General features: G+C 41.7%; 3 protein-coding genes across 5 annotated transcripts in view; 2 read left to right on the forward strand and 1 right to left on the reverse strand.

Annotated features, from left to right (window-relative positions):
* Positions 1–12,956, reverse strand: part of LOC147998836 (uncharacterized) — a 924,038-nt gene that overhangs the window by 580,965 nt on the left and 330,117 nt on the right. The gene's annotated exons all lie outside the window — the stretch shown is intronic.
* The window catches only part of LOC147998853 (uncharacterized), a 343,457-nt gene that overhangs the window by 91,850 nt on the left and 238,651 nt on the right, over positions 1–12,956 (forward strand). The gene's annotated exons all lie outside the window — the stretch shown is intronic.
* On the forward strand, positions 7,355–12,290 carry LOC147998855 (uncharacterized). Its single transcript, XM_087595382.1, has 4 exons — positions 7,355–7,553; positions 8,785–8,863; positions 9,304–9,379; positions 10,771–12,290. The coding sequence occupies exons 1-4, from the start codon at positions 7,355–7,357 to the stop codon at positions 10,789–10,791; spliced, it is 375 nt and encodes a 124-aa protein (XP_087451508.1). The 3' UTR covers positions 10,792–12,290.

Consider the following 12,956-nt stretch of genomic DNA (forward strand, 5'->3'; position numbering starts at 1 on the left):
CAAGGCTTGATTATAAAAAACCTTAGTAATTCCTATGCATCTAAATGAATGTTTCCTTCCATATCTTGCCCCAAAATGTCTCATCCTAACTCAAATTGTCCTCATTCACCAATGTTAGCCATTAAAACTTCCTGAGATTTCATACCAGCTTGAATATGCAGTCAAAAGTTCTCCTGTCTCATTATGTACAGGTGCTTTAAATCACATCAAGAAATAGTCTGCATGGTAGGTAACAACATGCGTGTGTATTAGGGGAACACTCATGAAGTCATGTGCTTACCAATCGACAATTGCCAGAAAATTCCTTAGGAGAAAGAGTTGAAGTCTTTATGGTGCTAGGAAAAGTGTGGAGCCCAGTTGCCAGAGGAAAATGCAATATTGGAGACTCCAGTGAAGGGAACCTCATGCTGCTTGTGGGCTTCTGCTCTTTGCACCATTGCCGCCAAAGGAGCACTGCTCACAGGCCTGAGTAAGATATACCATGAGCTTTTATCGGAAAAATAAAATACACAAGAGATATAGAGGGTGCACAGAAACATCTAATATGAGGCTATAAACATCATTAAGTGGATAGAGCAAGGTCCCAGCACCTGTACACTGGGAAATGGCCACCCCACCAAACACAAAAGCATCTATCATAGTAAAAAATGAATACTTTATAGAATGCACCCACCAACACTGATTGATCACATCCGTAGTTCAAATTTTGGGGGCAAATTCATGGCCTTAACTATCTTTGTCTCAACTTATATAGTAAAAAATAAGAAAGAACGAGAAAAGAAAAAGTCAAAACTAAAAGCTCAAGCTTCTCATATGAGGATTGCAGGAAGTGTTATATGGGAGTCAATTCTGATTAGGCCATTTTAGATAGAACAGTGCATAGTGACCCTTAATGTGATGGGCCCTATATAAAGCTTTTTGCAATATTGGAATTTTAACAAACCTCATCCAGAACGTACGGAAGAGGCACATGAGATCACCATGTGATCACCATTCCTTACTCTGTATCAGGTTATTTTTCTGCATCCTTGATTGTCAGGCATATAACAATAACAATCTGAAATAGCTGGTAGACATGGAAAAACATGGCTAAAACTATAGTTGTGGGTTACACACCTTAACTGTGAAAGGCTAATGCTGTCTGCACTGTCCTTGGAGGCCACTCTTATAAGCCTATTTATTGCAAAGTGAAAGGTGGTTTATCTGAGCTCAAAGTGATCCTGGCCAGCCAGGTAGAGGGCAACATGTGATACTTGAGACCCTGTTTTAAACCAGCACAGAAACCCACACTTCATTCAAAGCATCATCTACGAATTCTCGATTATTTACCATTCTCTCCCTACCAGTCGTTCTGTTTGGAATGGTAGAAAACAACTGGACCTGATCTTTCTATTTTAAGGACCTTGATCTCTCTTTTTTTAGGTCCACATTAAGAGTGCATACAAATGGACATCACCATCTGAACATCTTAGTATTATCTACTCTGTAAATATAGCATAATACTGTGCCTATGACAGTCTCAAGCTTCCTTGAGTGTAGTTGCCCCATCAAGAAGTGTGAAGTTCTGAGTTCAAACCCCAGTGATGCTTTAAAGGGACTAGAAGGAAGCCATCAGAGATACTCCACTTCTTTGTCCTTAGATTAAATCAAGTTGACACAATGTGAACCTGGTGGGCTATTTAACCCTGCATCTTTCTCCCAACCCCTCTTTTCTGAGTTCAGTCCATGGCAGAATTCATCCCCCACCATCCTAGATATTTCTTTGTATATTTCTACAAGAGCCAGGTTTCTTTTTTTTAATAGAATTAGTTGTAGTCAATCAACTGCTGCCCTATGTGAGAAATGATTAGTATCTATTGCAACTTACCACACTGTATTTGTGTATACAAGTACCTTATTGGAAATCCAGCATTACTGAGGGATTGGAAACCAGTGCTGTGGCCTTGCCTTTCTGTGCCTAGTCCTGGCTCACAGGCAGCAGGGGGCAGACCTTGAGTTCCTCTTCAGGGACAGAGTGATGTTGAATGGGCACTGAGCAGGCAGAGAAACACAGCTGAGGCAGCTCCTTTCAGTTATCAAACACATCATCTCCTTCCCATCTTAAGGGCTACTGCTGAGGTCTTGCCCCCATACCTACCTTAATAGCAGTGAATTTGTTACAGCAGCCAGCTCTTTCCTATTGTTCTGTAATACGCGTCCACATCATGGATGCCAAGAAAAACACTAACAAAGAACAAAAAACTCTGACGTTGAACTGTGTGGTGCTGGTCACATACCCTGTTATGTTCTGTATGTTATGAGGTTTGTTAATCTTAACAAGTTTCCCAAGTGTATTCTTCACATAGGACCCAATAGATTCAAGGAAAATTGGAACAATTATGTGTAAAATGGCCTGAGTCAGGGCCCATAGACCGAAGCATTTCCAACACTTGTGCATGAGCCCATGTGGATTTTGCAATGAGCTGGGCCTAGCAATGTCCAGTACACAGTTGTGAGCTGTTGCTCTGGTTGAACTGTATTGGTGTGTGCATTCAATGAACTACACCTATTTAAATGAATTCAGTGTCCTGTGGTTTGAATCCAGACCCCTTGACACCAGATCTTCCCTTCTGCAGCACTCGGGAAAAGGCTAAGTTTAGGAAAGGTGACGTCTTGTCATAAGTTATGTGACAAGAGGGATGGTGAATGATCCCTTGTGATAAGAATCAAGGTTTCCTCTGTGGTATTTAGGTCTATACTGGCCCTGTGGAACAGCTTCAAGAACCCATTTCTGATTTTCCTTGGGATTCCCGTGATGATGCACTCAGACATGATTGGAAACAACCAAAACGGTGGTCAGACTTGATTTATAAAATGTAGGTAACATTGCAAACTTATGTTGTAGGATATTTGATCATATTGTCATCCCCAATATTGTGTTATTTACTTAGAAAAATACCTTCTGGCTGTGTAGTTCAGTACTAGCACCAATATTTAACCCTAGAGCTATTTTTGTTTGTTTGTTTGTTTGTTTTTTTGTTTTTGTTTTTGGATGAACAAGTACTTTCCTATTTTGTGGCCCAGCCCTAGCCCTTACTTCTTTGCACAGTCATAGAGAGACCTCAAACATATACTCAGACAAGGCCACGGGAGTGTATAAAAGGGCCTAAGGCAATACCACATAATGACATTGAAAGTGGGCTCTCTTCTTGATCCACGCCTCCAGCTCTCCTGACATCTACATGAATTATAACTCCTAATGCAGTGTAAATGATGTCTGCGCTATTGCTGAAGGAATCATGAGAATAACAACTGTAAACATTCCACCATGGATAGAATTTGTGGAAAGAGGTGACTGGCAGCCAACAAGAGGGCTCTACAGTTAAAGGGGCTTGCTGTCAAGTCTTATGAGCTTGACTCAATCCCCAGGACCCACGTGGTAAAAGGGAGAGAACCAAGGGCCAAGCTGTCCTCTGGCTTTCACTCATGTGCTTACATGTATGTGAGTATGTATGTATATGTCTGTATGTACGTGTGGATATGAATGTGTGTATGCATGTATGTGTATACGTGTATATGTATATGTGTGTATATGTCTGTCTATATGTGTGTATAGGTGTATTTGTATGTGTGTATATGTATTGTATGTGTGTATATGTGTGTATGTATATGTGTATGTGTGTATGTATGTATGTGTGTATGTGTGTATATGTGTGTATGTATATGTGTATGTGTGTATGCATGTATGTGTGTATGTGTGTGTATGTGTGTGTATGTGTGTATGCATGTAGGTGTGTATATATGTGTGTGTGAGCATGAATGTGTATAGTCATGTATATGCATGTGTTTTCATGTACGTGTATTCGTGTATATGTACGAATGTATGTGTGTATATGTATGTATGGACACACAAACACACACAATGTTAAAACATAAAAAGCTCCTTGGAGTATTCACCGTGCCTGGATAAGTGGTGACCATGTGGGGGAAACACATGTCCATGTAAGCACACCTGTTCACATGCGCTGAGCAATGCCCAGCCTGGACTTGAGCTCACTACCTGCCCAACGATGAGTTTCTGCCCACCTGGTCTTCTCAGAGCCAGGTGACAATTGTTCCTGCCATTCCAGTTCTGTTCCAGTTTCTCATGCCACAAACCTTCTAGCTTGAATCTCACCTACTGACGCAGGAACCTAACAGCCTCCAACTCAGTGAAGTAAGTAAACTTCTTCCTGACATCCTCAGGCTTGGTGTTCCCATGAGTCACAGGGAGGAAGGATGGCATGCACCAAGGAGAAGGGCCATGGGCAAGGAAGACAGGATCATAAGTCAGTCTTCACTGACACCAGCACAGTGTGTGCTTCAGAGCTGGCTCTGCTCACTCTTGTCCCAGTGGCAGGACTTAAGAGTGGTGCATACCTGTCACCCAGCACTCAGAGACATCTGAGGCATGAGAACCAGGAGTTCATGGCCATCTTAACTAATGGTGAGATCAGAGACAGCCTGGGCTGCATGAGACTCAGTCTCAAAGCAGGCAAGGAGGAACTTGGTATATTTGAGCAAGGAAGCTGGAATCCTCCTGGGTTCTAAACATTCACTGCAATACAGAAAGATGCTAGGGCTAGTGTGGCAGAAAGTAGGAGACAGAGAAGCCAGGTTAACCCTCCCTAATCTCCTCATGCTGTGTGAGCAATGAGTAGATGGTGCCCTATACACTGTGGACAGGATGGTCTCTCAGACAGTTCAGAAAGCCATGGAGGACTCCAGCAATTCTCCACTTGGGTGTCACCTGAGTCTTATATGTGTGTGTTTACAAGCCAAAATATAAGATCCATAGGTGACTGTGTAAATTCAACATGGCACAGCCATGTGCTGGAATATTATTCAGCCTTACATAGTATTCAGATTCTGACCCTTGAACAGGAATGAGAATGGTAGCCATTCTCCTAAGTCAGACCTCCAGGCAGTGCAAAGACAAACTAACACTGTATGACACCACTGACTGAGGGCTGGAGTGTCACCAGTTATATAAAGACAGAAAGCAGGAAGGTTTACAGAGCCCCAGGGGTGACATGGAGTGGGGAGGTTGGAGAGTAGGTGTGTAAGTGGGACTGAGCCTCAGAGGAGTCAGACATGGCTGCAGAATATGCATGTGGCTGCCTCCCATACCTGTGTGTCCTGCCTCCTCAGAAAGGCAAATACAGCAAAAGAAAGGAACAGAGGGGACAGGCTCTGACCACCTGTAGACACACACAAATGACGTGACAGAAAGTGCACACTGATGCCTTGCTGCAGGAGCAGTTGAGCATCCAGAAGGGTTGAAAGAGGCTGGAAGGGCTGAGCATGGCACTTAGTTCAAGGACATAGCTTTAGGTCCTGGGGAACCTATGGTGCCCAGGCCCCATCCTGCTGATACTGAGGGACATCGCTGACATTCAGGGTGATGGCCGGGCTGTGCTGGGGAATAGGTGTCCACTCTCACCTGCCTCAGCTTGAAGATGCGCTGGGTGAAGTAGGACTGCAACTACTTGTTGGATTCATTGATGCAAATCTGCTGGAAGCTATTCTGTTCAAAGTCCTCAAATCTGAATATGGCCAAGACACCAATGGGCAAGCACTGGGAGACAAGGTTTGGTTATAGCCGGGGCCTCCTGGAAAGACTAGCCCTCCTGAGAGGAGTTGCAGCAGAGGGGGTGTGTTTTCCTGACCTGTTTGGTACCCAGTGTTTTTTACCAAGGGTTCCTTTATTACTTCTTGATGGAACCAGGCCTGCACATATCCAGGAAGCATTGGGGTGGAACCTAGGGCTTGGTGCCCACATGCTGGCATCGCTGAGGGTGAAGCCTAGCCTATCACACTTGCAGACACCGAGTGCAGATGCCTGGGTTCCTATAGAATAGCGGTTCTTACCCTTCCTAATCCTGTGTCTCTTTATTTCAGTTCCTCATGTTGTCATCCCAACATAAACTTATTGGAGAGCTACTTCATGAGTGTAACTTTGTTACTGTGAGGAATTGTAATGTAAATGTCTGGTGTGCAGGAGCTCTGATACAGAACCCACAGATTGAGAGCAGCTGCTGTAGAGGATCAGAGTCCCATGCCAGCCCTGGTGTTTGCAGAGATCCCCCGGGTTCCTAGTCTCCATGGCTTTCCCAAGGACAGGGTTTATTCTTGGCCGTCTCAGGGCCCGGGACCTCACAGAAACAGCCTCTCCCATGTCCTTCCTGTTGAGGAGAGCGTGGTTGGTCCTCAGCACAGACCAGTCAAACAGGGCGCTGTATAGACACTTGGCCAGGGGTCTCCTGCAGTTATGGCCTCTGGACAGAGGAGTTTCTTACCTGGGGTGGGGCAACCATGCCAGGTATAGGCAGTGATGCTCAGAGTCAAGACCTAGTTTTGTCTTATTTTCATAGACAAAGTTGCCCAGGCTGGCCTCGAACTTGCCATGTAGCCAAGGATAATTAAACAACTGATCCTACTGCCTCTACCCCCCATGGGCTGAGATTGCAGATGAGTGTCACCAGAGCTGGCTTGTCACAGCTGCTATACGGCTCTAAGTCAGGGGCCTCATGTGCAGGAGTGTTATGACTGTGCCATCCCCACCCCGCAACCAGGGTTTTCACCTTTCTCCTGCTGAAGTCTGCTTAATCCTACCCTGGCCCCAGGACAAAGCAGCTGTGGGAGAATCAAAGCCTGGGGCTTCAGCACAGCATGGGTACACAGCATGGCATGCAGCCTACATGGCTGTGAAAAAGCCAAGGAAGTGCTTCTCAGCATACCCCCTGTCCATCCTTCTCCCCATGGACATCTGCTTCCAAGTCATGTCCCTCTGGTTTTGACTTTCCTGGATGCCATGGCAATGCTACCACACAGAATGCTGCCTCTACTGGGGACACTCGCTTACACAACCTCTCTGGGGGACATCTGAGCCAAACAGGGATTGGGTGCACTGCAGAGAGTCATGACTGTAAGTCATGTCAAGAAGTACTTAGTTCCACAAAGGCTCACTGTCTAGGGAGTTGACTGGAAAAGTAAGCTTATTCCCTTGGGCAGGGTCCCTATAGGGAGCGTCCCACACCCTGCTATCAGGTCTATTCCTGGTGCCATTCAAATACAATTTGCAAGCCGCAATGCTCTGGAAATGTCAAGAGCTAACAGAAATGTACCAAGAAGTGCATACCACAGCAAAGGGAGAGGATGGCACAGAGACCCATGCTATGCGTTAAGTGGCACGGGAAGGCCACCTCGAGCACAGGGGTCAGTCACCTCTTTCACAAACAAGGCAAATGGTCAATGCTCTCAGCTCTGTGGCTCCTAAGCCCTGCAGCTGCAGCCAGAAGCAGCACTGAACAGGATGTAAATGCTGAGTATGGCAATGTCAATAACACTTTATTTACAAAACCAAATTGGTGGTGGTGGGGGGGTGGTGGTGGTGGTGGCGGACTGGTTCATTTCAAAGCATGCTGGAGTCGCATGGCCACTGAGCATCGGAAACACAGAAAGAAATGCGATTGGACCCAGGGCTCCCAACACACTAGACGTTGACCTTTGGCACCGGAACGGGGTCCCTGAAGGTAAGTCAGGACAGTCAGATAAGGTAAGTACATTTTATTACAAGGAAATGGGACAAGATAAATCTTCTCTTCATCTTGCTATGCTTAAGCATCTTTTAAAGGTGCAGGGAATTCATGTCTCTCAGTCTGGTTTAGGAAAGTGTTTAGAGACAGCAAGAGAGTACACTCCTTGGTTCCCTGTCGAGGGTTCCAGGGATTCTGATATCTGGGTCAAAGTGAAAGCTAAGGTGGAAAAGGCTGTCAGGCAGGGCAAAAAGATTCCAATTTCTGGTCTCTTTGAGCTGTGATTTTTACTGTGTTCAAGGCCATGAATGCAGACAGGGCAATAAGGAATACAGAACAAGAAGCTACAGCTTCAGTAAGACAAAAGTGAAAGTAAAAGTTTTGAGCTCTGCACCACTGCCTGAAGCAGTTTTTTCTAAGTCATTTCTGGAGGATGACATATTAACCATTAGATTCAGACGACGATGATGACGAATTCACCTGCTTTTTCTTTTCCTATAATTAGGCCAGCATCGATTCAAGGTGTGGCCCAACTGACTTATTATAAAGGATGATAGTGGTTGCTTGAAAAAGGTAGTAGCTTTCTATGAACCATATATTAAGTTTTTATGTATATTAAAATTAACATTGGAAAGAACAGTGGTAGGAGAGGAAGCTGGAGGACAACTGCTGCAAATGCTTGCTTTTGAAAATGCTAATGAAGAATACAGGAGAGCATTATTACCTATAAAGGAGGCTGGGGATATTAATGCTTATATGAAGGCATGGTAGGATATCTTTTCTGAAAATGGAAAGATGGATAGTTGGCACGTATTGATCCAGATAGAGTTATTAAATTATATGTTTAAATAATCTTGAATATCCTACAGGCACTTTCACTCAGGATGAGTTGCCTTTAGAATGGATATATATTAAATATAACTTTAACCAAACATTAACAACATATGAGGGACAAATTTCTTTAATTATTCAGCAAGGCATACAAAGACCTGTTACACTGTGAGGATATGATTGTGCTGCTATTATTTTCCAATTAAGCAAAGATAAAGTGGAATATTTAATGCAGACATCTGAGGTTTTTCAATTATCTATGATTTCTTACACTGGAAATACTGGATTTTATTTTCCCCATAGTAAATTGTGGGATTGCTTTAGAAAACAAAAAGAAATTTGATAAATACACTAATTTCCGTTAATCCATTACCATCTGCCATTACTGTGTTTACAGATGGCTCCAAGACCAAAGATCTAAGACAGATGGCTTATTGGACCAAAGATAAATTTTGGGGACAAGAATCTTCTTTTGGGTCAGTACAGCAAAATGAAGTATTAGCAGTAATTAATGTATTGCCGGATTTTACTCATGATGTAAAAATATTATAGCCGAGTCAGCTTATGTTGTAGGAGTAGTACAGAATATTGCGACTGCTCTTGTTTCTACATCTAAGCCGATATTAAATGTTATTCTCACATATTAAAGGACTATTACTATTATGAAACTCTAGAATATTCATTGCACATATTAGATCACATTCAAAAATGCCAGGATCTTTAACACTTGGCAATCCTATGGTAGATCAATTAGTGGCATTTGCTACCCCAGAAGAAAACAGTCATAATCATGCCAATACAGGATATTTGCATATTAAATATAAGGTCCCTATTCTGAAGCCAAACAAATTATTGCTAATTGTCGTATTTGTGAGCCTTCACTTATAAAATGTATTCCATCTGAAATTAATCCCAGAAGAATGCAACCTAATACATCGTGGCAGATGGATGGAACCCATATTTCTGAGTTTGGTCGCCTTTCATATATCCATGTAAGCATAGATAATTTTTCAAAATTTGTGTGGGCTACACCATTGCCAGGAGTACGCACTGCTCATGTTCTACAGCATCTATTGGAAACTTCTGCTGTTATGGGACTGCCCTCTAAAATTAAAACTGATAATGGACCAAAATATATATATTTCTTATCAACTTAAACAACTTTGTCAACGATATCATATTGTACATATTACTGGTATAGAATACAATCCCCAAGGTAAAATTTTGTTGAAAGAGTTCACCATACCCTGAAATGACAAATTATAAAATTGAAAAGGAAGAAAAGAGATGACCTTACACAGCCTGAATGGAGTTTGCAGACCAGTCACAGAGCTATATTGGCACAAGCATTATATGTTATTAATTTTCTTTATTTACCACAAGGTGAAGTTATATCAAGAGCAGATAGACACTTTGTTAACTTTCCCCAAAAGGCATGGAACAGACAGTATGGATAAAAATTGACAGAGATGCTGAATGGCAGGAAGGGACATCATTGTATGTAGGGGAGAGGGTTTTGTCTCATTACAGGATGGGAGACAATTCTGGTTACCCAGGAGATGGATCCAAGCCCAGAATGATAAGAACCGCTCCCTACCCTCAAAGGAATCCAGTTAAACCAGCTACATTTTCTCCTGATGGATGTTCTCAGGAGATGAGGAGGTGTCCTCCATTACTGAGGCCCTGGTTTCTCTTAGTGTCCACAAACAACAATGGATAAGGATCCGTGCAGTGACCAGCCCATTACCTATATGGGGTCAGGTGAAGCGATTAAGCACTGAAAGGAAAAAATGTTGTCTCCTTCAGGAAAGCCCTTTACTGCTGAGCACTTATTCTTAGCAATGTGTGCTTTACTCACGGTTTCTTCTGCTGCGTCCAATGTGAGTTATCGGGCTTATATTCCTTATCCGCCTTTATTTCAACCTGCTACTTGGGGGGAAACAGATGAGGTTTTATACACCACCCCAAGCATTTTATCATCTCTTTGGAATAATTTAACTTTTTGAATAGACGTGATGGAGCTTTGTATAATTTTCCTTATGCTGGATTAATGATGCCTTTGTGTTTAGGACAGAGATCATGCCCACAAATGGGTTATCAAAATTTACTATTCCCAGGAATAAATGTTACAGGCTTCAGGATTGTCAGCTTGGTCTATAACCAAAATTGGAATAGCATTACGTTTGTTAGCGAGCCAGTATATCCTATTTGTGATCAATTTACTTATATAGGCTTAAAATATCACACATGCAGTTGGAAAAATGCCCTGGCATGTTTTGTAAATTATTCAAGATAAATAGATAAATTGGGGTGTTTATGGACAATTTATTAATACATGTTCAAAATGGAATGTTACCACTTGTGATTTGTCAAATGTTACCAGGATGAACGGAGAGAAGAATGAACTTCTTAATGGATCCTTGCTGAGGGAATGTGGAGATGGTGGCATTGCTGATAATCGACTGGCCTCTGTGGAAGATCCTACTGCGTTCCAAGCTCATTTGTGGAAGACTGCCGCTGCATTAAAAGATGTTGTGATTGCTAATGGAAGCTTTTCTGGGCCTGCTCAATCTGCCTCTCAGTATAATTTTATGATATTTAAGAAAGAAAAGCTTACTACTTGTATTCCTATGCCATATTTGTTTTTAATAGGTAGATTTAATTTTAATAATGGATTTCCTTATATTAACTGTCATTTGTATTCATGTATTAATTTATCTGTTCAGTTTACTATGAATCAAGATTCTATTAATATATGCAGCAAAAATATATGTATGGATGCCTGTTAATTTGGGACGTCATTGGTCTCAAGATCCTCTTAATCATGTGATTATTGTTTTTTTTTAATATCTGCTGAAGAGAAGTAAAGGAATTATTGGAGTCATTGTAGCTACTATTTTAAGCCTTATTTCTGTTGCTACTTCGGCAGCCATTTCCAGCATAGCATTAAAAACATCTATGGAGACAAAGCATTTTGTTGAAGACTGGCATAAAGATTCACATGAGTTATGGATAGAGCAAACTAAAATTGATACTAGACTTCAACATCAAGTAGATGTTTCAAAACAAACAGTAGAATGGTTGGGTCGAAAGATGTTACCTATTGAAAAATATGAGGATTTAAGATATGATTGAAATCCTACTACTTTTGTGTTAATGAATATATGGATAATGATACAGAACATGATTGGAAGTTAATTCAAGCCTATTTAGAAGGTAATGAAAGTGCTACAAAAGTAATTAATGCCTTGAAATATGATGTTCGAATATCTTTTGGTAAATAGCTAGAAGATACTACCCCTATGGAAATAGCGAAATTCTTGGGTGATCAATTGACAGGATTAGATCCCAAGGCTTGGCTTCAAAGGATTTTCCATAGCTTGGGAGGAGCTAGTTTTGCCATAATCTTATGTACATTATGTATTATGTTGCTTTATTTTTACATGATTAAACCCCTCCAAGGACATGTAGCTATGTCATGGAAAGTATTACTTTTAAAAAAAAAGAAAAAAGAAGGAATTGTTAAGACATAGAGATGCAGCTCCCAGGCAGGGTCAAGAAAGGCCTGGTGACAGATTCACGTAGGGGCTGGAATTCCACCCTGGAGAACAAAATGTTTTTCTCACTTGGCCCTAAGCTATGTTCTGCTGTGTCCTGTTTCTGTGGAAGTGGTTCTAACGCTCTCTCGGTAATGGTGAGTATATTTTGATTATAATAAGAGAGGTGATTTGTTATATGAATATTTTGAGAAGAAGCCTTTGTTTTTTCGTATTTCTTTGTTTAGTCTTCCCTCAGTTGTTCCTGGTATCCTGGGAATAATGATCTTATGGAATCTTGACAAAATGAAAATTGTAGTTATTCATATTCCTAGCTTTATAAGGATTAATAAAGCTTGCAACTGTGTGCAGTTGCTTCTGCCTTTGCTCTGCACCCCCTGTGTCCTGGGGGTATGCGACCGTACCCAGGGCCCCACCTCACTAGACATTGACAATGGGTCACCCCACAAAACACAGAAGCATCTACCTTAGTCAAAAATGGATATTTTATTGAATGCATACACTAATACTGATCGATCACATCCATAACTAAGATATTAGGGGCATATCAATGGCCCAAAATACATCCCTCTAAACTTATAAAGCGAAGGAAGAAAGAATGAAAGAAAGAAAGAGATAAAGAGAGAAAAAAGAAAGGGAAAAACACAAAAAAACTTAAGCTTCTCATATGAAGTTCGCAGGAAGTATTGTCTGGTGTTCAGTTCTGATTAGACATTTTAGATAGAACAATGCATAGTGACCCTTAATGGGATGGGCCCTATATAAAGCTTTTTGCAATATTGGAATTTTAACAAACCTCATCCAGAACATACAGAAGAGGCAAGGATGTCATCACCATGTCCTTGCTCTCTATAAGTTTATTTATCTGTGTCCCTGATTGTCAGGCATAGAACAGCAACAATCTGAAATAGCTGGTAGACATGGGAAAACGTGGCTAAAACTATAGTTGTGGGTTACACACCTCAACTGTCAAAGGCTAATGCTGTCCTCACAGTCCTTGGAGGTCACTCTT

The sequence above is a fragment of the Rattus norvegicus genome, chromosome 19, assembly GCF_021556685.1.
Source record: "Rattus norvegicus strain SHRSP/BbbUtx chromosome 19, alternate assembly SHRSP_T2T, whole genome shotgun sequence".
NCBI lineage: Eukaryota > Metazoa > Chordata > Mammalia > Rodentia > Muridae > Rattus > Rattus norvegicus.

Excerpts from the sequence above, each read along its gene's own strand:
- LOC147998855 (XM_087595382.1), top strand. The coding sequence starts at position 7,355 with ATGTCAATAACACTTTATTTACAAAACCAAATTGGTGGTGGTGGGGGG. Across the intron at positions 8,864-9,303 it reads GGACAAGAATCTTCTTTTGG|AAGAATGCAACCTAATACAT; the intron begins GTCAGTACAGCA and ends AATTAATCCCAG. Across the intron at positions 9,380-10,770 it reads GTCGCCTTTCATATATCCAT|GATGAACGGAGAGAAGAATG; the intron begins GTAAGCATAGAT and ends AAATGTTACCAG.